At 44.9% G+C, this 22,965-nt stretch overlaps 3 protein-coding genes across 5 annotated transcripts; 1 reads left to right on the top strand and 2 right to left on the bottom strand.

The window, feature by feature from the left end:
• Window positions 1-4,134: 4,134 nt before the first annotated feature.
• On the bottom strand, window positions 4,135-11,119 carry LOC129842836 (zinc finger CCCH domain-containing protein 13-like). The gene is made up of 6 exons (XM_055911507.1): window positions 10,437-11,119; window positions 10,001-10,234; window positions 8,382-9,759; window positions 8,139-8,204; window positions 7,630-7,853; window positions 4,135-6,105 (listed from the first exon to the last, which is right to left on the bottom strand). The coding sequence occupies exons 1-6, from the start codon at window positions 10,779-10,781 to the stop codon at window positions 5,119-5,121; spliced, it is 3,234 nt and encodes a 1,077-aa protein (XP_055767482.1). The 5' UTR covers window positions 10,782-11,119; the 3' UTR covers window positions 4,135-5,118.
• Window positions 11,120-14,667: 3,548 nt separating this feature from the next.
• LOC129842820 (HMG domain-containing protein 4-like) lies at window positions 14,668-17,505 on the bottom strand. 3 transcript variants are annotated; one of them, XM_055911480.1, is made up of 6 exons: window positions 17,314-17,505; window positions 16,470-16,647; window positions 16,159-16,295; window positions 15,521-15,745; window positions 15,202-15,330; window positions 14,668-14,989 (listed from the first exon to the last, which is right to left on the bottom strand). In XM_055911480.1, exons 2-6 carry the CDS (start codon window positions 16,636-16,638, stop codon window positions 14,945-14,947), a joined length of 705 nt encoding a protein of 234 aa, XP_055767455.1. In that variant the 5' UTR covers window positions 16,639-16,647; window positions 17,314-17,505; the 3' UTR covers window positions 14,668-14,944. The 3 variants fall into 3 exon arrangements, with proteins under 3 accessions (XP_055767455.1, XP_055767456.1, XP_055767454.1); XM_055911481.1 differs by lacking the exon at window positions 17,314-17,505 and adding an exon at window positions 17,237-17,258; XM_055911479.1 differs by lacking the exon at window positions 17,314-17,505 and adding an exon at window positions 16,832-17,202.
• A 1,868-nt stretch (window positions 17,506-19,373) lies between these two features.
• LOC129842819 (heme oxygenase-like) lies at window positions 19,374-22,965 on the top strand. Its single transcript, XM_055911478.1, has 7 exons — window positions 19,374-19,497; window positions 19,757-19,805; window positions 20,579-20,690; window positions 21,034-21,249; window positions 21,692-21,964; window positions 22,271-22,388; window positions 22,570-22,965. Exons 2-7 carry the CDS (start codon window positions 19,759-19,761, stop codon window positions 22,695-22,697), a joined length of 894 nt encoding a protein of 297 aa, XP_055767453.1. The 5' UTR covers window positions 19,374-19,497; window positions 19,757-19,758; the 3' UTR covers window positions 22,698-22,965.

The following is a 22,965-nucleotide window of genomic DNA, read 5'->3' as shown; positions in this document are numbered from 1 at the left end:
ATGTCCACATCCCAGCTCAACCCTAACCCTAACTTCCTGTCCACATCCCAGCTCAACCCTTAACCCTAACTTCCTGTCCACATCCCAGCTCAACCCTTAACCCTAACTTCATGTCCACATCTCAGCTCAACCCTAACCCTAACTTCCTGTCCACATCCCAGCTCAACCCTAACCCTAACTTCCTGTCCACATCCCAGCTCAACCCTTAACCCTAACTTCATGTCCACATCCCAGCTCAACCCTTAACCCTAACTTCCTGTCCACATCCCAGCTCAACCCTAACCCTAACTTCCTGTCCACATCCCAGCTCAACCCTAACCCTAACTTCCTGTCCACATCCCAGCTCAACCCTAACCCTAACTTCCTGTCCACATCCCAGCTCAACCCTAACCCTAACTTCCTGTCCACATCCCAGCTCAACCCTAACCCTAACTTCCTGTCCACATCCCAGCTCAATCCTTAACCCTAACTTCCTGTCCACATCCCAGCTCAACCCTAACCCTAACTTCCTGTCCACATCCCAGCTCAACCCTAACCCTAACTTCATGTCCACATCCCAGCTCAACCCTAACCCTAACTTCCTGTCCACATCCCAGCTCAATCCTTAACCCTAACTTCATGTCCACATCCCAGCTCAATCCTTAACCCTAACTTCATGTCCACATCCCAGCTCAACCCTAACTTCCTGTCCACATCCCAGCTCAACCCTAACCCTAACTTCATGTCCACATCCCAGTTCAACCCTAACCCTAACTTCATGTCCACATCCCAGCTCAACCCTAACCCTAACTTCCTGTCCACATCCCAGCTCAACCCTTAACCCTAACTTCCTGTCCACATCCCAGCTCAACCCTTAACCCTAACTTCATGTCCACATCCCAGCTCAACCCTAACCCTAACTTTCTGTCCACATCCCAGCTCAACCCTAACCCTAACTTCCTGTCCACATCCCAGCTCAACCCTAACCCTAACTTCCTGTCCACATCCCAGCTCAACCCTAACACTACCCCTAGCCCTATAATACCACTCTGAGAAAATGCCTTGTCTGCACTTAATCAGTCATCCATTACATTTAGGAAATGAGCTTCGTTCAATACATGGTTTCAAACCTTCTGTTTATGGTTGTTTGTTTGCGTTGGTTAGTTACATGACAGATTTATAACCACGAGAGAGAGAGTACCGGTTCGAAAAAAGAAAGGTGGAAAAATGCTCCCTGCTGATGTCCCCAAGCCGGACATAGCTGACCCAGGACAGTACCGTGAGAATCCCGGACGTGGAAAAAAACGGGCGGCGGTAGTGTTGCTTTAACCTCCAGTCCACGTTGGACAACGTGTCCGTTCTTTCCCTTCAGTACAGCTGCAAACAGGTGTGGAAATGGAGGCATGGGTGGAGGGTAAGGGGTTGTGTTGGGGGGGGGGGGGGGGGGTGGTGGTGGTGGTGTTGGTGTTGATGGTGGTGTGGGGGTAGAGGGTAAGGGGTGGTAAAGTCATGACAGCTGTGAAACGTTTAGGTACAATTTTGTAAATGCTGACATAATTTGTAAGTTCGAAATGGTGGGATCTATTTGTGTCAGTAAAATTCATTATGCGTGAAATGGCGGTGGAAAAGCCTTGCGCAAATATGCGCAAAATATTGATATAATAACCATCATATCGAAGTAAACTTGGAGTCACACGATGAAATGATGTGTGGTCCTCCCCGCTAGGACTCGGGAAACCATGCAGTTTCTTAGTCTTCAGATGAAATAAGTTATGATGAACTTCACAGGGTGGTGAAAGTGCACGTGGATGAACTTCACAGGGTGGTGAAAGTGCACGTTGATGAACTTCACAGGGTGGTGAAAGTGCACGTTGTCGAACTTCACAGGGTGGTGAAAGTGCACGTTGATGAACTTCACAGGGTGGTGAAAGTGCACGTTGATGAACTTCACAGGGTGGTGAAAGTGCACGTTGATGAACTTCACAGGGTGGTGAAAGTGCACGTTGATGAACTTCACAGGGTGGTGAAAGTGCACGTTGATGAACTTCACAGGGTGGTGAAAGTGCACGTTGACGAACTTGATGCTCCTTTCCAAAGAACGTTGTCTTATTCTGGTGACATGATGATTGATGCTTGACTGCTGTTTGACAAAATATTCTTTCTCTTAGCCATAATAATCTCATCATGTAGACTAGCCTACCTGCACAGCCTACATTACCTGCACTGTATAGCTGTTGTTGGCTAGAGCGCACAACCAGAGGAGCACATTTGTTATTTAATGCAACAGTTTTTGTGTTACAACTATTGGTAGAGTTAAAAATGCGATGGAAACACATTGAACTTTTAATTTTTATTCAGTACATGAAACCTTAAGCGAAAAATACATGTTTTTGTGCACTACGTCATCACGCACTGATTTCTATCCTCAACAAGTCAGTTTGGTGGAAACACACCACTGGTGGGAAAATGTGCATATTGGATGGAAACCTAGTTAGAATAGTTATTCTGATAAAGAAAAAGTTACTTTTTCACAACATAGAGGCATACAAAGACAAAACAAAGGTGGTACAGTGAGGAGAGATGATAACACGAGTGAAGAAAATGCAGAAATGGATGAAAATGCTGAAAATAATATTAGGATTAAGTTTGATTGAACAGTATAAAGCAATCAGAAGAGAAAGCTCCATTGAAACCACCTAGAATGTATTTGTTGCCACCCTACCTGCGGTCCTGCACCACTCATGAAGCATATTTAGAATTTTAATTATAAAAAAACATAAACTACTGTCAAATACCATCATACCGTCAAAAATGTTAACGATATCGCCCAGCTCTAGTTGGTGTCCCCTTCAACCCTTTCCCCCAGGTTGGCTGCGCCTCCAGCTATCAGGTGGCCAGGAAATGGCTCTACAGTTAGTGCTGTCTCATCTACAGCCATTAAGTTTCCTGATGGGGATACTGTGGTGCAATCAACCGCTACATGCATGGAAGAGGGGAGAGAGGGAAGGGCAAAGAAAGAGCCGGAAATAAGAGAAAATCAGCCACAAGGGCCCTCGTTCCCTCTCCCTTTCTCTCTCTCAGACCCCCCACCACACCCGGTGGTTCTGACACAACAGGAAGGACTGGTTACATAACCCTATTGCCTCTGCCTCTAGCCTCCATCTCTGACGTGCCAACCTGGCCCTGGCTCCCTCCGTGCAGGCCAACAGTGGTGCGCTCCGCGGCTCCAGGGCCGGCTCCCTCCGTGCAGGCCAACAGTGGTGCGCTCCGCGGCTCCAGGGCCGGCTCCCTCCGTGCAGGCCAACAGTGGTGCGCTCCGCGGCTCCAGGGCCGGCTCCCTCCGTGCAGGCCAACAGTGGTGCGCTCCACGGCTCCAGGGCCGGCTCCCTCCGTGCCGCCCAACAGCTGTTACCATCAAGTAGTTTGGGCTTTTCTAGGGCATTGTAGATGGGGATGGGCGTAAGCATCTGCCTGTGGTTCCAAAGGGCCAAAGGTTGCATGTTCGAATCCAGTGATATAAAGTTGGTTTTCATATTTTGTTTTAAGCCTATGCCAAACCTTAATCGTTGCATTAACCATTCAGACTTAACGCCTAACCTTAAGAATTTGGAGTTAACGCCTAAACTCAACCTCAAACACTTTGAAATTTGACGTTTGCGAAATATGGATGAACGTCTAATTCTGACGTGAGACTGTGAGAACTTGTAGGGTGAACTACGGAGGCCCCTGAGGATCACATCACACAGAGGAGTGGTGGTTGGTGTGGTAGGGGTTGGTGTCCTAGACCTGCTCTATCCAGTCCTACTGATACAAGAGGCCTGGAGGGTGAGGCAAAGCAGTCTGGGACATGCAGATAATACCCCCTTGCCTCTGCCTCCCCTCTGGGGTTTATTACATATTGCAGGACCAACTTTACATATTGTAACCATGAAGCCATGTTCCATCTGATAGGAGCAAATGAGGCCTTCAAACCCAACTGAATGATATTATCATGCAATGTGTGTTATTAGCATTAATAAAAGCATTAACTATATGCACAATAGTAGTTTAACATTTAAAGAAACCATGTTGAATGTAATTTTTCATTTGTATAATAATGCCGAGTTATTTAACAAGTCATAATTGTAACAGCTGGAAAATAAATACAACAAAACATTAAAGTAGTCAATGAGAACCTGTATTTGCCGCAAAACAACTTACACATCAGCATATGTTGTACAATGTTACCAACATTAAGTTCACAGATATACAATATACAAAGTTACCAACATTATGTTAAAGCAATAAGGCCCGAGGTGGTGTGGTATATATATATATTTTTTTATTTTTTTATTTTTTACCGTTATTTTACCAGGTAAGTTGACTGAGAACACGTTCTCATTTGCAGCAACGACCTGGGGAATAGTTACAGGGGAGAGGAGGGGGATGAATGAGCCACTTGTAAACTGGGGATTATTAGGTGACCATGATGGTTTGAGGGCCAGATTGGGAATTTAGCCAGGACACCGGGGTTAACACCCCTACTCTTACGATAAGTGCCATGGGATCTTTAATGACCTCAGAGAGTCAGGACACCCGTTTAACGTCCCATCCGAAAGACGGCACCCTACACAGGGCAGTGTCCCCAATCACTGCCCTGGGGCATTGGGATATGTTTTAGACCAGAGGAAAGAGTGCCTCCTACTGGCCCTCCAACACCACTTCCAGCAGCATCTGGTCTCCCATCCAGGGACTGACCAGGACCAACCCTGCTTAGCTTCAGAAGCAAGCCGTGGCAAATATACCACGGCTAAGGGCTGTCCTTAGGCACGACGCAACGTGGTATATAGCCGTGGTATATTGGCCATATATCACAAACCCCCGAGGTGACTTATTGCCATTATAAACTGGTTACCAACGTAATTAGTACAGTAAAAATAAATGTTTGTCATACCCGTGGTATACTGTCTGATATACCGCGGCTGTCAGCCAATCAGCATTCAGGGCTCGACCCACCCAGCTTATAATCACAGATATATACAATGTCTGCACAGTCACAGGCAATCACCTGTGGATATATTGTTGGTAGAAACCTATCACATAATCTCTCATAAAATGCTGTACTGTACATCCATATCAACTTGTGTGGATCTGACTCTCTCACTCAGTTTTCAACACTTTGTCCAAGATTTCTCCCTCTATTCTTCCTGTGGCGTCTGTCTCTTCTGCTGAGTTCTTTGTCTTGCTAAACCTCCTTCTCCCCACCTCAGTGACCACAGATCCAGCAGTGGCTCCTATAGCGCCCCCTATGGGCCCTCCAAAGAAGACGCCCACCACCCCACCCAGCAGCGCACCTCCAGCCGTCAGCTTGGGGACCTTACTCGCTACCTTACTTGCTCCCGCCCCCACCATCTCCCACACCGAGCGAAGGAGCGACGAAGACCATGCAGAGGAGGACGAGAGCGAGGGAAGATTTTCCAATTCCAGGGCGCTCACACTCTTCTCCGCCTCCTCTCTCGTTCTCTCTATCTCCTCCTCATCCACCTCTTCCTCTGTCTCTCTCAAGGGCTGCATGGAGTAGGAATGAAGCGCTTGTCTCTTCACCTCCTCTCCTCTTCCTCTCCTCTCCCTCACTATCTCCTTCTGTCGCTGTCTCACCCTATCCTCCGCCTCCTGGAAGAGCGGGCAGGAGAAACACTCTCCTCCTCCCTCTCTCACCGTCTGCTCCACCTTCTCCAATAACTCCACCACACTCCTCCTCTTCCTCTCCTCCTCCTCTTCTCCTCCGCTCCCTCTCTCCATCACATGATACCGATCCCCACATCGTTTAACCAACTCCAACAAATCTCTCCTCTGGCTGGAAATATACTTCTCCACTCCTTCCACTCCCACTTTCCCGCTCTCCTTCAACCGATCGGAGTGAGTGAAGAGGACCAGGGTGTGGGTCCGGACCGCCCCGGGACCAAAGACTTTCTCTAGGGCCCCTAGAGCCTGTAGCTCTGCCTGGGCTGGTTGGTCCACGGGGACACAGAGGATGAAGGCATGGGGGCCAGGGGCCGAGAGGGCCACACAGGACGACAGCTGGGAACGGACCACGTCTGGAGGGTGCTCGGAGCGGAACCAGTCTGGAGTGTCCACCACTGCCACCTGGAGGGGGAGGGAGGATAAAGAAGAGGAGAAGAGGATTTGTTGAGGTCTGAAATTACTGGCATGTAGCTCCTCATTTGAGGTCACTACTATATTGATTTTACTGATGCAAAAGTTCAACTTGACCCCCCCATTTACTGTGAAAGTGTTTACAGTCATTAACACTATAACATTCTTAGACATAATACTTGATGGTTTTCAGTTTGAAACAAGTCAAACTGCAGACCTCAATAGAACTCAATAAACCTCAATAGAACTCAATAGACCCCAATAGAACTCAATAGACCCCAATATAACTCAATAGACCTCAATAGAAATCTATAAACCTCAATAGAACTCAATAGACCCCAATAGAACTAAATAGACCTCAATAGACCTCAATAGACCCCAATAGACCTCAATAGAACTCAATAGACCCCAATAGAACTCAATAGAACTCAATAGACCCCAATATACCTCAAATGAACTCAATAAACATCAATAGACCCCAATAGACCTCAATAGACCCCAATAGACCTCAATAGAACTCAATAGACCTCAATAGACCTCAATATAACTCAATAGACCCCAATAGACCTCAATAGACCTCAATATAACTCAATAGACCCCAATATAACTCAATAGACCTCAATAGAAATCTATAAACCTCAATAGAACTCAATAGACCCCAATAGAACTCAATAGACCTCAATAGACCTCAATAGAACTCAATAGACCCCAATAGACCTCAATAGAACTCAATAGACCCCAATAGAACTCAATAAACCTCAATAGAACTCAATAGACCCCAATAGACCTCAATAGACCTCAATAGAACTCAATAGAACTCAATAAACCTCAATAGACCTCAATAGAACAATAGAACTCAATAAACCTCAATAGAACTCAATAGACCCCAATAGAACTCAATAGAACTCAATAGACCCCAATAGACCTCAATAGAACTCAATAGACCCCAATAGAACTCAATAGACCCCAATAGAACTCAATAAACCTCAATAGAACTCAATAGACCCCAATAGACCTCAATAGACCTCAATATAAACCAATAGAACTCAATAGACCCCAATAGACCTCAATAGACCTCAATAGACCCCAATAGACCTCAATAAACCTCAATAGAACTCAATAGACCCCAATAGACCTCAATAGAACTCAATAGACCCCAATAGAACTCAATAGACCTCAATAGAAATCTATAAACCTCAATAGAACTCAATAGACCCCAATAGAACTCAATAGACCTCAATAGACCTCAATAGAAATCAATAGACCCCAATAGAACTCAATAGACCCCAATAGAACTCAATAGACCCCAATAGAACTCAATAGACCTCAATATAAATCAATAGACCTCAATAGAACTCAATAGACCCCAATAGAACTCAATAGAACGCAATAGACCTCAATAGAACTCAATAGAACTCAATAGACCTCAATAGACCTCAATAGAACTCATATTATTCAATGATTAAGAAAATAGAAACCCAATAAAGCTGTAATAACGATTAATCAATCACTAACCCGTCTCCCGGCGACGAGGGCCCTGCTCTTCTGACAGTCCTGAGTGACGGCTGTGGTAATGTCTGGTCGAGACACAAACTCCTCCCGACCCAGTATGATATTACCTGCTGCACTCTTCCCTGACCCTGACCTACCCAGCAGAACCACACGCAACTCTGACTGGGAGGAGGAGGAGGAGGAGGAGGAGGTTGTCTTCTCTCCAAAGCTGTTGATTCTGTGGCAGACTGACAAGGACAGACAGTATGTTTAGATCACTCCAAAGCTGTTGATTCTGTGGCAGACTGACAAGGACAGACAGTATGTTTAGATCACTCCAAAGCTGTTGATTCTGTGGCAGACTGACAAGGACAGACAGTATGTTTAGATCACTCCAAAGCTGTTGATTCTGTGGCAGACTGACAAGGACAGACAGTATGTTTAGATCTCGCTCACATTTAGATGAAATGGGGAAAAGTTAAATAACACCATAATTGATATTGTTGTGTTACACTGAGAAGTATGTGACTTACAGGTATTAACAACTTTCTGGGCTGGTTTTGCTTCGAGTTCAGACAGCTGTGAGAGTATAGCGCCCTCTAGAGACAAAAATATAAAATTACAACAGATGAACATAGTCTAGTGAACAACCATTCATTATCACACATTACTTTCAGTGTCATAGTAGTTTGTTTGAGCTTGGTTTGAGTAATGGACATATACATCCATACCGAAGTGTGACTAGCAGACAGTTTCCATACAAAACGGGTCTTTACCTTCAGTCAGATGGAAACTAGGGATCCTCGTGAACAGTGCTGAACCACCATTCTGGGGCTCTGTTGGCTGCTGCTGTGGTGTTGGTGTTGGTGTTGATTGAAGACAGTTAACCAAGGGTTTCACAGTCACTTTCTCTTCCATATCTTCCCCCTCTTCCCTTCTTTTCCTCTCCATCTCTTCCCTTCTCCTCTTGATCTCTTCCCTCTCTTCCTCTCCTCTTCTCTCTATAGCAGAGTTAGGTGTAACCTCTCTTTTCCTGTTTCCCCAATATCTGCGTGTCTCTGTGTTGGTGACGTGTCTAGATTCCAGTTCCCTCTCTCTCTCCCTCGCTTGTTCTTCCACCTTCTCCTTCAGTTCCCTCTCTCTCCCCCTCGCTTGTTCTTCCACCTTCTCCTTCAGTTCCCTCTCTCTCCTCCTCGCTTGTTCTTCCACCTTCTCCTTCAGTTCCCTCTCTCTCTCCCTCGCTTGTTCTTCCACCTTCTCCTTCAGTTCCCTCTCTCTCCCCCTCGCTTGTTCTTCCACCTTCTCCTTCAGTTCCCTCTCTCTCCCCCTCGCTTGTTCTTCCACCTTCTCCTTCAGTTCCCTCTCTCTCCCCCTCGCTTGTTCTTCCACCTTCTCCTTCAGTTCCATCTCTCTCCCCCTCGCTTGTTCGTCCACCTTCTCCTTCAGTTCCCTCTCTCTCTCCCTCGCTTGTTCTTCCACCTTCTCCTTCAGTTCCCTCTCTCTCCCCCTTCTCTTCATTCTCTTCTCCATCTCATCTTTTCTTCTCTTCTCCCACTCTTCCTCTATTTTTCTCTCCATCTCTTCCTTCTCTTTCCTGCTCTTCATTATCTCATCCCTCTCTTTCTTTATCTTCTCCAGCTCTTCCTTCCAGTTTTCCATCTCCTCACTCTCTTCCCCTCTCTTGATCTCTTCCCTCTCTTCCTCTCTTCTCCTCTCTATAGCAGAGTTAGATGTAACCTCTCTTTTCTGGCTTCCACAATATCTGCGTGCCTCAGTGTTTGTGACGTGTCTAGATTCCAGCACAGTCTCTTTCTCCTCCTTCACTTTGTACCTCTTCAGTTCTCTCTCTCTCTCCCTCGCTTGTTCTTCCACCTTCTCCTTCAGTTCCCTCTCTCTCTCCCTCACTTGTTCTTCCACCTTCTTCAGTTCCCTCTCTCTCTCGCTCGCTTGTTCTTCCACCTTCTTCAGTTCCCTCGCTCTCTCCCTCGCTTGTTCTTCCACCTTCTCCTTCAGTTCCCTCTCTCTCTCCCTCGCTTGTTCGTCCACCTTCTCCTTCAGTTCCCTCTCTCTCTCCATCGCTTGTTCTTCCATCTCTCTCTGCAGAGTGTTTTGTCGTATGTAGCATCCTCTGTTCTTTTGTACCATGTTCTCCACCTGCAATAAAGCACAGTTCCTCAAATATAAAATACCAACAGGGTAGTTAAACGTATTTGCAACATTCCGTGGACATAGCAATAAAGTATTTGAAAGTGATGTGTCAATAAAGTGATGTGTCAATAAAGTGGGTGGGTCCTACAAATTGACAGTAGAAGCACATAGAGCACATACAGGCACTACATCAATTGGATCCATTGTTATCACTATCATTATAAGATGGGATGGTTGTCATGGTTACCTTCTCCAGCAGCTCCCTGACCTGCTCCCTGTCCTGCGGTCGGCGGTTGTTGATGACATGGTATTGGCCCCCACACCTGTCAATCACCTCCCTGAGCCCAGAGTCCTCTCCCTCCAGGTACTGTCCCGCCCCCCGGCCCATCAGGTAGTCTCCACAGGTGAACAGCACCATGGTGTGTTTCAACACCCCCTCCCCAAACACCTCCTCCAGCTCAGCGGGCACTCTGCGCTCCACCTGGATCAATTAGGACGATGCAAATAGATGCTATTCATAAGCACAATGTGCATCATTAAGTCAAACAAAAGGAAATAACACAGAACATAGAGACTGTTCAAGACTCACAACTCCATAGTAAAACTACATGACAAAACACCAGAGAAATAATAACAAAGAAACATAGAATTTCTCTGAACGATTAGAGAACTATTAGACCCACCTCAGTGAACTGGCCGACAGGAACCAGCAGCAGGAAGGCGTGTGGCCCCTGGGCAGCCAGCTCAAGTGCCCTCTCTGTCTCCTTCCTCACCCCAGCCTCCATGTGGCCCCCGCTCCAGTACCAGCGAGGGGCCTCCACCACAGTCAACCTCCGGCCCTCAGAGGTCCCACGCCTCAGCTGGCAAAGCCTGGGGGAAGAACCAGAGGAGGAAGGAGAGCCGGAGGAGGACTGTCCCAGGAGGGTGTCTCCTGACAGGGTCTTGCCACAGCCGATGGTCCCTAGGAGGACCAGGCGGAGCTCTGGCTCTGGAGTTCCGGCATGGCTGCCGGGGAGGACGTCAGTCATAGCTGAAAGAGACAGAGATTGGTTACAGATACTGAAGAGGTATTACTTACAGTATGCCTGATGGTCAAGTTGATGTTCATTGGCGTGAATAAATGACTTTGTTCTCCATACCACTAGTTATCAGCATGGGAATAACATGTAAGGGTGTGTGTCTTTGTGTGTAGCCGCTGGCTTTTCTCTCACACCCAGTCTGTCTAACTGCCATGATTAACACACCTGAAAGTTAAACTGGAAATGTGGGCTGGGTTGCCTCCTGTCTTATCATCTAACCTAGGTCAGTCATCCTATGACAATTATAATTCAGAAGATAATCCAGAAGAGATGTTACAAATAAATGCTTACTGTCATTGAACACCTTTGAAGTTGTGTGTCTGGTGTGTGTGTATCTATCTTTCAATTGTAATGTGTGTATCAGAAATGCTAAGGTTTAAGTTACAGGTGAGGTATGTTCTGTGTTCACTGATCTACCCATGTAGTGTCAAACGTTCCCTCCTACTCTATTCTCTCTGTTCTCTCCCCATCTCTCTTTCCTTGTGTGTGTATGCATCATGTGCATGGGTGGCCAATTTCCAGCCACACCCCCACACGCCTGTCCAACTACATACCCCTGCCAGGCCTGTCCAACTACATTCTGTTTAGAACAACGTGTGGAGTAATACTCAAACACACAATGTACACTTCATGCTCATAGTAACAGAACATAAAAACCGTACAAACAGTACTACGTATACAGCATATAGGCCTACTTCCGTTAGATACGCCCTGGCAACCTGTTGTTTCTATCCCGTGTCTCTAACCACAGATGACCATATCCTGTCAACTCTTAACACTCCTATTCTCCTTGCAGAGAAACTGGAACAGACCCGATCCTGTGCGTTATGAGCAGTTTAAACAACCATATCCTGTCAACTCTTAACACTCCTATTCTCCTTGCAGAGAAACTGGAACAGACCCGATCCTGTGCATTATGAGCAGTTTAAACAACCATATCCTGTCAACTCTTAACACTCCTATTCTCCTTGCAGAGAAACTGGAACAGACCCGATCCTGTGCGTTATGAGCAGTTTAAACAACCATATCCTGTCAACTCTTAACACTCCTATTCTCCTTGCAGAGAAACTGGAACAGACCCGATCCTGTGCGTTATGAGCAGTTTAAACAACCATATCGTTTACTGCCTACACATGGCAGGGTGGCATTGCATCAGGTGTTGAGGTCAAATGAAGACCTGCGTGAGGTGTAGGAGAAACAGTACTGTAGCAACTGCTTCACTTTCACAGGCGTCTTGATTTAGATTAGATCATGTTAAATATGAAGAAATTCAAGGCTTTTAAATACCTTAGAGTCTATGATATGTTCAGTTTTAAGAACCCTCCTGACTGACATAGACGGTACACACATCAACCAACTAAATCTACTGAGGTATCACCCTTACCCAGATAGAAGTTTGTTGGAATGGGTTGCTGGGTTTTCTGTCTGTATCCCTGTACGTCTTCTCCTTCCTTCTCTCAGATGAACCCAATCGCTCTGAACCGACTTGTCTCTCCGATATAATCCTTCACACCTCTATCATTCTGTTATGGCAACATCTATCCTTCCTCATCTACCTCTAAATACAGCCAAACTACATGGATTAAGGAGTGTCAGTATCAGTGAGTCACCGGTCTACCTAGTACACACTCCCTTTCTCTGTCACACGCTGAAACACACCAACATTCTCTGGCTCTATTGTTCAGAGGTTACCAGGTAAGGCGGAGTGGTAAACAGTGACACTCATGCCAAACGTTCACCACAGCCAATGAGGGGTACATGGGTGGCGATGGCCTATGATGGAGAGAGTGGGTACCAATCTACAGTACCAGTCAAAAGTTTGGATACCTTCTCATTCAAGAGTTTTTCTTCATTTTTACTATTTTCTACAATGTAGAATAATAGTGGACATCAAAATCACTAAATAACACATACAGAATCATGTAGTAACCAAAAAAAATGTTTAACAAATCAAAACATAATCACCCTTTGCCGTGATGACAGCTTTACACTCTTGGCATTCTCTCAACAGGCTTCATGAAGAATGCTTTTCCAACAGTCTTGAAGGAGTTCCCACATATGCTGAGCTTTTGTTGGCTGATTTTTCTTCACTCTGCATTCCAACACATCCCAAACCATCTCAGTTGGGTTGAGGTTGGATGTTTGTGGAGGCCAGGTCATATGATGCAGCACTCCATAACTCTCCTTCTTCGTCAAATAGCCCTTACACAGCCTGGAGGTTTGTTTGGGGTCATTGTCCTGTTGCTTCTCTGTGGGAACCACACATGAGATCATCCGTTCACCTGCTCTGCGTCTCACAAAGACACGGCGGTTGGAACCAAAAATCTCAAATTTGGACTCATCAGACCGAAGGAAAGATTTACACTGGTCTAATGTCCATTGCTCGTGTTTCTTGGTCCAAGCAAGTCTCTTCTCCTTATTGGTGTCCTTTACTAGTGTTTTTTTGCAGTAATTCGACCATGAAGCCCTGATACACTCAGTCTCCTCTGAACAGTTGATGTTGAGATGCGTCTGTTACTTGAACTCTGTGAAGCATTTATTTGGGCTGCAATTTCTGAGGCTGGTAACTCTAATGAACTTATCCTCTGCAGCAGAGGTAACTCTGGGTCTTCCATTCCTGTGGCGGTCCTCGTGAGAGCCAGTTTAATCATAGCACTTGATGGTTTTTGCGACTGCAATTGAAGAAACTTTCAAAGTTATTGAAAATTTCCAGAATGACTGACCTTCTTGTCTTAAAGTAGTGACGGACTGTCATTTCTCTTTGCTTATATAGGGCTGTTCTTGCCATAATATGGACTTGGGCTATGTTCTGTATACCATCCCTACCTTGTTACAACACAACTGATTGGCTCAAACGCATTAAGGAAAGAAATTCCAAAAATTTAACAAGGCAGGTAAGGTTACGGCTAGATGTTCTTTACCAGTCGGCCATCAGATTTTCCACCAATGCTCCTTATAGGAAACATCACTGTATTCTATACTCCTCTGTAAACTGGTCATCTCTGTATACCCGTCGCAAGACCCACTGGTTGATGCTTATTTATAAAACCCTCTTAGGCCTCACTCCTCCCTATCTGAGATATCTACTGCAGCCCTCATTCTTCACATACAACACCCATTCTGCCTGTCACATTCTGTTCATCAAGGCAAAGGGTGGATACCTTGAAGAATCTCAAATAGAAAATATAATTTGACTTAACTTTTTGGGTTACTACATGATTCCATGTGTTATTTCAGTTTAGTCTTCAATATTATTCCACAGTCTAGAAAATAGTAAAACTAAAGAAAAAGCCAGGAATGAGATCAAACTTTTGACTGGTACTGTATATGTGATGGTACATTATGAGCTAGATTAGTTCTACAGGTATGGCTGAATATCTGGGGCGTGTACAGCAGGACGCAACATTTTGGAATGTTCAGAGAAATATGCTATGTAGAACAAACATGCCTCTTTGATATGTAGAGAAAGGCATCACATTGGCTCAATTCATGGCATTTCTAGTCGATCTGCAACGTTCAACAACTTCTGGCAAATGAACATGGCCCTGGAAAATGACACCCAAGTAGCAAGATACCCAGTAGAGTGTCTTACAGTTAAGGTTAGGGTTAAACCAGAAGAAGCACTCTAGCGTCTCCGCCATTGTCTGACATCCAGTCAGTCTAAAAGTATGTGGCTGTTGTGAGAACAGACACTGACAGTCTTACGTGATGAGTCAGAGCTCAAGAAGTGGAAATGATTCTCTTAAATAATCAAAGTATTTCATCTGGAACAATAATGAATGAACCGTTGATTAGAAGCACTTGCCATGCCAAGTTAGAAAAATATCAAAACGAGTGCATGAACAAAACACGTTTTAATTGAACACATAAAACAATGAAACTAAACAAATGGTTTATCTTTCAAATTCAATATGAACCCAGATAACTTCGGATAGAGGTAACGTAGAGCTCTCCGTGCAGATTGGGACGTCGCTTAAGCCCCTCTTAAAACAAATGGCTTATTTTCCCCCATCCCTTCAAAAGGCCCCAAACAGACAGGAAGGAACATCTTTTCAAAGTATGACAACGTCCTGCTTGCCCTGGTTAAGGCTCTTCTCCTCATCAGACAGACTTCACAAACCAGGCATCACATAGGCAATGTTGTCCAGAGTCTTTGCCTAGAAGAAAGATAGTGATAATAGAAGTCGGTGGTGAGGGTCCTAATCATTTGACAGCTACTGAATTTGTGTGTGTGTGTGTGTGTGTGTGTGTGTGTGTGTGTGTGTGTGTGTGTGTGTGTGTGTGTGTGTGTGTAAGCCTCACCAGTGTGTGTGTGTGTGTGTGTGTGTGTGTGTGTGTGTGTGTGTGTGTGTGTGTGTGTAAGCCTCACCAGTGTGTGTGAGTGTGAAGGGCAGCTGCGTAGCTCGGGGACCAGAGAGGTGAGACAGGCCAGGGGAGCCAGGGCACACAGTAGAGAGTCCAGTAACACAGACAGACTACCTGACACTGCCATCATCTCCTAGAGAGAGAGACAGAAAGAGAGACAGACAGGGAAAGAGAGACAGAAATAAAGGGAGGGTCAGGGCAAAAGAGAGCGAGATTCATCAAACTATCAGCAACTTCAATCAAACGATGCTTGCATTACATGTCCGTATTCAGTAGCCTTTCAGTGTGAGGACAATGAAGCCAACCGTGTTCAACCAGCCCACCTTAGTTCCCTGAAGCCGGTGGCCAATGTGAGACAGCGATTCCCCCAGCAGCTGTAGGTGGGCCGCCGCGTTCACTGGGTCTACCTCAGGCCCTGTCAACATGGGTGAGTCTGTGGTATCAGGGGTCATGAAACTGCAACTAGCTGTAGAGGCCTCCGCTCTTATCTCGTTCTGCTGGTCGTCCATGTACATCCAGAACGATGGCATGGTAGACTCATCCCTACTCTGGGAGAGGAGCGGGGGGGAAACAAGGGATGAGTAAGAAGCAGAAAAGAAGATCAGTGGAAGGAAACTTACCAAGCACTGCCCTCTGCTGTCCATTTTACACAATAACACCTAGAAGCTGCTCTTTTAGACACAGATCTAGAATCAGTACACCCTCCCTATATCCTTAACATTAATCACTAGTGGGGAAATGCTAGACATACCTTAGGTCAGTGTCTAGAGGGCAACTTGGTCTTCCTCTTACTAACCATCTACAGAAAGAGGCCTTAGTCCCCAGGTGAATCTCAATTGTATTTTTGTTGATTCCTTGTATCCTCTCCTTGACTCCTTCTTAAACCTCATCAGAGGAGAACGTCTGAGGCTGCAAGGAATCAAGGACATAAAATGGAGACTCACCCCACCTATTCACTCACTTCCTCAATTCTCTCCCCCTCTGTCAACCATTCGTCTGGTGATTCACAGGTCTGGTGGTCGTACTGGTGATGGGAGAGAACATACAACTCCGGTCCTGCACTGCCATTGGTCCAACTGTGGGGGTGGGTGTGGTCACCTGTGGAGAGTACGGAAAGGATGCAGCACCTATGAGATTGAGCCAAAATGACAGGGAGGTGTGCGTCCCAAATGGCACCCTATTCCTTACATAAAAGTAGTGCACTATGTAGGGAACAGGGTGCCATTGCTCTAAATGTCATAGTCACGCTCACTATGTATCCGTGTTCCAAACCTGAATGTCTCCTCTCCTTCTTGTATGACTTCTTGCATTTGCGTTCTTTGACAACAAGTTGTTCCTCGTCCGCCACTAGGTCATCATCCTCATCTCTCAGGAAATCTTTGTAGGATCTTTTCTTCTCCCTCTGACTGCGGCTGGTCACAAGGCCCACCTCTCCCTCCATCTTCTACACCTGGGAAAGAGAGGCAGTAATATAGACATTCAAATCGATGGACATTACATGATACAATGTATAGGTTCAAATCTACCGAGTATGCTACTATTGCAAAGACGCTGCTTGGGCACACTGGCAAGAACATGCATTTGAACCTCCTAACAGGTGCATTCTACCACCTCTAAACAAACACTCTGCCTACCTGCTCCGCGCAAATGTAAACGCAGTACGGAGGTGGCTATGTTGCTCAACAGCTCGCGGTAATTTCGATTATGAAATAGCTATGTGTTTTTCAACAACGAATTGGTAGCAGATCAAGAGAGCTCCGTTTCGGCTTTCCGATGTGTCGACAAATAACTGATGGACCATCTCCAAACTTCACCCACCGCTTGTCGCCATGTTTGAAGAGTTCAAAGTTTGCTGTGCTCACACGCGCTGGATAACGCACACCGTGGTGGAGGCGCGTGGCTTACGTAAAATGAGACTTTGGCCTATACTTTTCATAGGGTAACAAAATCAGTATTATTGGTTGAAAGTATTATTTGCAAAACATTGCAATGTATGGTACAATTTTGCCGTGTGATAAAAATCATATGTTTTTACTCACAGACTGTCAGGCTAGCCTACTCTACTCAATTTATGGGTGATAAATCGTTGCTCCATAATTTCCTGAATTTGAGTCACCTTCGCTGGCGGAATGATTTCAACACCATTGGAATGCGAGTCCCTGCTGGTACAAATTCCGTGGACTCATGTTTAGGAAATGGTCGAATCGTTCTCACCCCATTTCCCCCCCTTCCCCCACGTCCGCATAGTCGCTGAATCACGGTAAGCGTTCAAAGCAATATTCTTATCGCTGACTGCTTCGGCATGAAAATCACGTCCTAAACCTTTATGACCAATTATTTTATTGCTACAATTTGGCACACCAGTTATACGCAATCTATATATTTGGCTGCATTGTTGCAGACTTGCAACAAAGTTACAGTTATGGATTATTCTCCATTAAATAAATTAATCTTTAAACCAAATCTTATGGCATCAAAATCGAATAATTATACCCTTATAATGCATAACCATATTAACAATATCAGTCATATATGAATCATCAACTGATATTAGACCTAAGAGGGAATTAAATAGGAATAGTTGTTTACTTCTCAGTGTGATACATCATTGCCAAATTGCCACTGCCATTTCCAGGCATTATTGAGTGCTTTGTTGTGACAGAGAGAGGGAGGTTGAACTTGGCTGTCAGAGATGAGTCAAACAGCATTGCAGCACACTGTGTGTACAGAAACAGTGGAGACTATTTAGGTTACACTGTTAACAATTAAACCAACAGGTGTCTATTCATCTCTCTATACCTATGTTACTTGAATGTACTGGACAGTACATCCACAGACACTTAGTCTAGTGGAAGGAGGCTGAGGAGTTCAACAAAAGAATATACAACTACAAAGTACAGTATAAGGTGCTAGAAGCTTAAAGGGTTCTTCAGCTGTCCCCATAGGAGAACACTTTGATTAACCTTTTTTGGTTGCAGGTAGAATCTTTTTGGTTCCAAGTAGGCTAGAATCTTTTTTGGGTTCCATGTAGATCCCTTTCCATAGAGGGTTCTACATGGAACCCAAAGGTGTTCTACCTGGAACCAAAAAGGGTTCTACCTGCAACCAAAAAAGGTTATCCAATGGGGACAGCCGAAGAACCCTTTGTTATACGTGCGTATTTGGACTTCAAGTTCACTGTGTCTGTGACTCTGTCATATTTTAGCTAGACATTGCACTTGAACATCAGGAGAGTGCAATGTCAGCGAGTTCATTATGAAATGTTGCTATGTATCAGAAAGTAATGACACATAAACCACGATGTGATCTGTACGTTGGGTAATTGTTCTTACCTCTTCTGCATTTACTGTTGGGGAATTTACAGTATTTCACGAGTTTATGAAAAATGTATTCAATCACATGTATTTCATTACCCTTTTAAAATATTTATATATATATATATGTATATATATATAATGGGACAGTAAACCGTACATAATTGACGCACAAAGAGCCAACTAGCGAACTTCAAGTAGCAAACTTGAATCATCAAACATTAGATTACTACCACTTCTTGACAAAACACAACATAGTCATGTGATTGTGCTGTGTAGTTTACACAGAGTCCGGATTTCAACACTCCTCCCTCTGCTCCCCAGAGTGCTGAAGTTGCACTGTCATGTTTAGTAGTGCTGACTTCTGATCCCTCCTCCTAGCCTACATTCCTGTCACCATTCCATGTTGTTCCTAAAGTTGCTCTGTCATGATTAGTCCTAGTCCCTCCATACTCCCCAGTTGTCCATTGCTATTCCCTCACTCCTCCCTCTTCTTTCCAGGGTGGTAAAAAAAGTTAGTGGTCCCCCCTCCCTCCAGTTTTCGATTTATGTTCCTAAAGTTGCCTTGTCATGTTAAGCATTAGGCCCTCCCTCCAGTTTTCCATTTATATTCCTAAAGTTGCCTTGTCATGTTAAGCGCGGGTCCCTCCTCCCCCAGTTTTCCATTACTAGTATTCCTAAAGTTGCCCTGTCATGTTTAGTCCTAGTCCCTCCCTCTACAATGTTCCCATAGCTGTTCCTAGCAGAGCTGTTGTTGAGTCAGGTTTACTGCTTCCTGTTTCTCTCAGCTCAGCTAACCCGTGAAAGAGAAAAAGGGAGGGAGGAGGGGAGGGGAGGACAGTATAAAGAGAGGTAGAGACCGGAGAGGAGGCACACAAAGTAAGGATTGTACACTTAGGGACAAAGAGGGAAAAGTAGAAGACAGTCTATCATTGGGGGAATATAACAACAAAGAAAGGACCAACTATTCTATAACTTGTGAACTGGTGAGTGAAAAAACTGATTTACAATTTGACTTTTGTGCCATTTCTGGGTCATAGCTTTCAGTAAAACTTTCTATAGCAACTGACATTGCAATTCCTGTTTGGGTCATATAGCAACATGCAAGTATCTGATGTGTGCTCATTTTAAAGGCTTATTATCAACATACATATCATGTTTATATGGTATACTCTGTTATAGATCATACTGTATGACACCGTATTATCTCAGTTATATTGATGCTTTTCTCTGTTGTAAACACAGATATGGAGCCAGAGAAGAAGATGCAGACACAAGTGGAGCTCACAGACAGGTAAGGCTGTGAACTGTTGTTACAGCCAGCAGTATACATGCTACTGATTTCTGTGTTTTGATTTAACTTAACAGACAGTTAATATACACTGTCTCTGTGCTTGCCTCTACCAAGCATATGAAGATCTCAGACAAACTAAACTGTGTCTTGTGTTAGTAAGTGTCTTATAAACATGCTGCTTTTGCAAGAGACGGTGGTTCCTGGGGTGTTCTTCTGAGTAGGTGTCTATTGCTCTGATCTACTTGCCGTCTCCTGCAGTATCTTATCTTCGTTAGCAGTCAGCCTCCATTGATAGACCCGTCTCCTGCAGTATCTTATCTTCGTTAGCAGTCAGCCTCCATTGATAGACCCGTCTCCTGCAGTATCTTATCTTCGTTAGCAGTTAGCCTCCATTGATAGACCTGTCACCTGCAGTATCTTATCTTCGTTAGCAGTTAGCCTCCATTGATAGACCCGTCTCTTGCAGTATCTTATCTTCGTTAGCAATTAGCCTCCATTGATAGACCTGTGTTGGTTTTCCACCTTTAAGTGACATGTCACCCAGCTGTTCTATATGTCAGTGGCCATTCCCCCTCTCATCCTTCTGACAATCATCACTCGGTGTGTGAACTGGGTCATGTACGCTCAGTGTGTAAGACAGTCTTTATCACAGGTTGAAAACAGAAGTTAACATGACCCCCCCATCTCTCTCTCTCTCTCTCTCTCTCTTTATCTCTTTATCTCTCTCTCTCTTTATCTCTCTCTCTTTGTCTCTCTCTCTCTCTCTCCCACAGTGATCTGTCTGAGCAGATTAAAGCTGTAACCAAGGACAGCCATGTCAGAGCAGAGAACACTGAGCTGATGCTGGCCTACCAGAGAGGAAACGTCAGTCTGACACAGTACAAGGTAATCAATCATTAACATATCATTAATAAAGACAAAGATGAATATTCATCTATTCATCTCTCTGTTTAAACCTCTGCTGCATGTTACTAAATGGAGATACTAGCAAGTACAACGCAATTAGTCTTGTGATTCCTTATCTACACTGTAATTCCCATCAGTTGATCCGAATCTTCAGTGTGGACATGCAACATTTTACAAGCTGGAGCGCCGTGCATCATCATGCTCCATCATTCTATCATGTACTGCTAGAAACTGTTGTGGGTCAAGCTACTGTATTTTGTGTATAATGGAAGTATTGAGACTAAACCCTAGTTTATATCCTTTCCTTATCTCCTTTCCTCAGCTTCTCCTGTGCTCCCTCTATGAGATCTATCAAGCACTAGAGGAAGCTCTGGACAACAACTCCAACCACCCGAGTGTCGCGCCTATATACTTCCCCCTGGAACTAGCACGGCTGGAGTCAGTGGAGAGAGACCTGGAGCATTTCTATGGGCAGGACTGGAGAGAGAAGATTGTTGTACCGGCTGCCACTAAAATATATGCCCATAGACTCAGACAGGTGTGTATTAAACTGGACTGGTCTGGAGTCTAACCTACCAGCTACTGTGGAAGTTGAATCGTACCATAATGCTTTATAACAGGGTTTCCCAAACTCGGTCCTGGGGCCTCCTCTGGGTGCACATTTTAGTTTTTTCCCTAGCACCACACAGCTGATTCAAATAACTACCTCATCATAAAAATGTGATTATTTGAATCATCTGTGTAGTGTTAGGACAAAAAACAGTGCACCCAAGATGGGCCCCAGGACCAAGTTTAGGAAACCCTGCCTTATGTAACCATGAAGGGGGCAAATGAGGGTTTCAAAAATACAATGTAAATTCAGACAAAAAATGAGACTAAAAAAAAAAGTGGTTACTTGGAATGGGTTTATAGTGCATTCACACCAATGACTGTACTGACTCTCTCTCTTTCTTTCTCTCTTTCTCTCCTTCCCTCCACAGATCGGCAAAGACAACCCTGAGTACCTAGTGGCCCACGCATACACCCGCTACCTCGGCGATCTATCTGGCGGACAAGTCCTTGGCCGCATTACCCAGAAGTCTCTGGGGCTGAAGGGTGGCGAGGGTCTGTCGTTCTTTTCCTTCCCGGGCGTGAGCAGCCCCAACCTGTTCAAACAGCTGTACAGGAGTAGAATGAACAGCATAGAGCTGGAGGAGGAGGAGAGGAAAGGAATGTTGGAGGAGGCTGTCAGAGCCTTCGAGTTGAACATCCAGGTGAGGAGGAGAGGAGTGGAGGAGGAGAGGAGTGGAGGAGGAGGAGAGGAGTGGAGGAGGAGAAGAGGAGTGGAGGAGGAGGAGAGGAGTGGAGGATGGGGTGGGTTAGGGAGATAGGGGGCATGATGAGGAATAGGGAAACGGAACAGCCATGGTTTAGGGGTGATATAAGGTTAGATATTAGGGTTGGTGTTCAACTATAAGCTAAGTGAGTGTCGTTTAGTTTTTTTAATGAGCTTCTTGGCTCTTTGTACATAAGATGACTGACTTTTGACTGATGTTGTCTTGCCTCTGTCTGTGATGCAGGTCTTTGACGATCTTCAGAAGATGGTGTCTGTGACAGACAGGGAAAGTGAGCTCATGCATACGACAACCAGAAATAGATGCACAAGACACACGTCGACACACTCCAAACTGGCTGATGGTAAGTTACACACGCTCACACATACAGACACAGGCATAGACACACACACACGCACATGCATGTGCGAACGCACACACACACACACACCCATACCGGTTGAATATGATGACGGTGATATTTAGTACATATGCAGTTAGCGTGTTAGATAATACTAATAATTCCTCCTTTCCTCTTTTCTCAGGAGAGAAACTGACGGCTAGATCCCTTCAGATCCAGACCAGTCTGGTCAACGCATCACCCCTCTTCAGAATGGTGCTGGGGATCTGTGTAGCCCTGGCAACGGTTGGCATGGGAATCTATGCTTTCTAAAGTTGTAAAGAAGTGTTTTCAGCAAAGTAGTATCCGTCCATAACAGAAGATTACCCTAGACCTAGATGATGTTGGGAGTATTTTTGTACTTTAAAGACCTTAAAGATGATGAAGGACCCCATATTTTATAATGTTGTTGATCCTAAAGAGTTTTAAAATGTGTTAAAAAAACGAAATATTGTACATAAGTAAGTAATAAGTTAGTAATATAAATTCTTATAGTTCCTGTGTTGTATGTAGCCACATTAAACTATGAGTTAAACTATGA

The sequence above is a fragment of the Salvelinus fontinalis genome, unplaced genomic scaffold, assembly GCF_029448725.1.
Source record: "Salvelinus fontinalis isolate EN_2023a unplaced genomic scaffold, ASM2944872v1 scaffold_0070, whole genome shotgun sequence".
Classification (NCBI taxonomy): Eukaryota; Metazoa; Chordata; class Actinopteri; order Salmoniformes; family Salmonidae; genus Salvelinus; species Salvelinus fontinalis.
The sequence above is the reverse complement of the archived record's forward strand: the minus strand, read 5'-3'. Positions and strand labels throughout refer to the sequence as shown.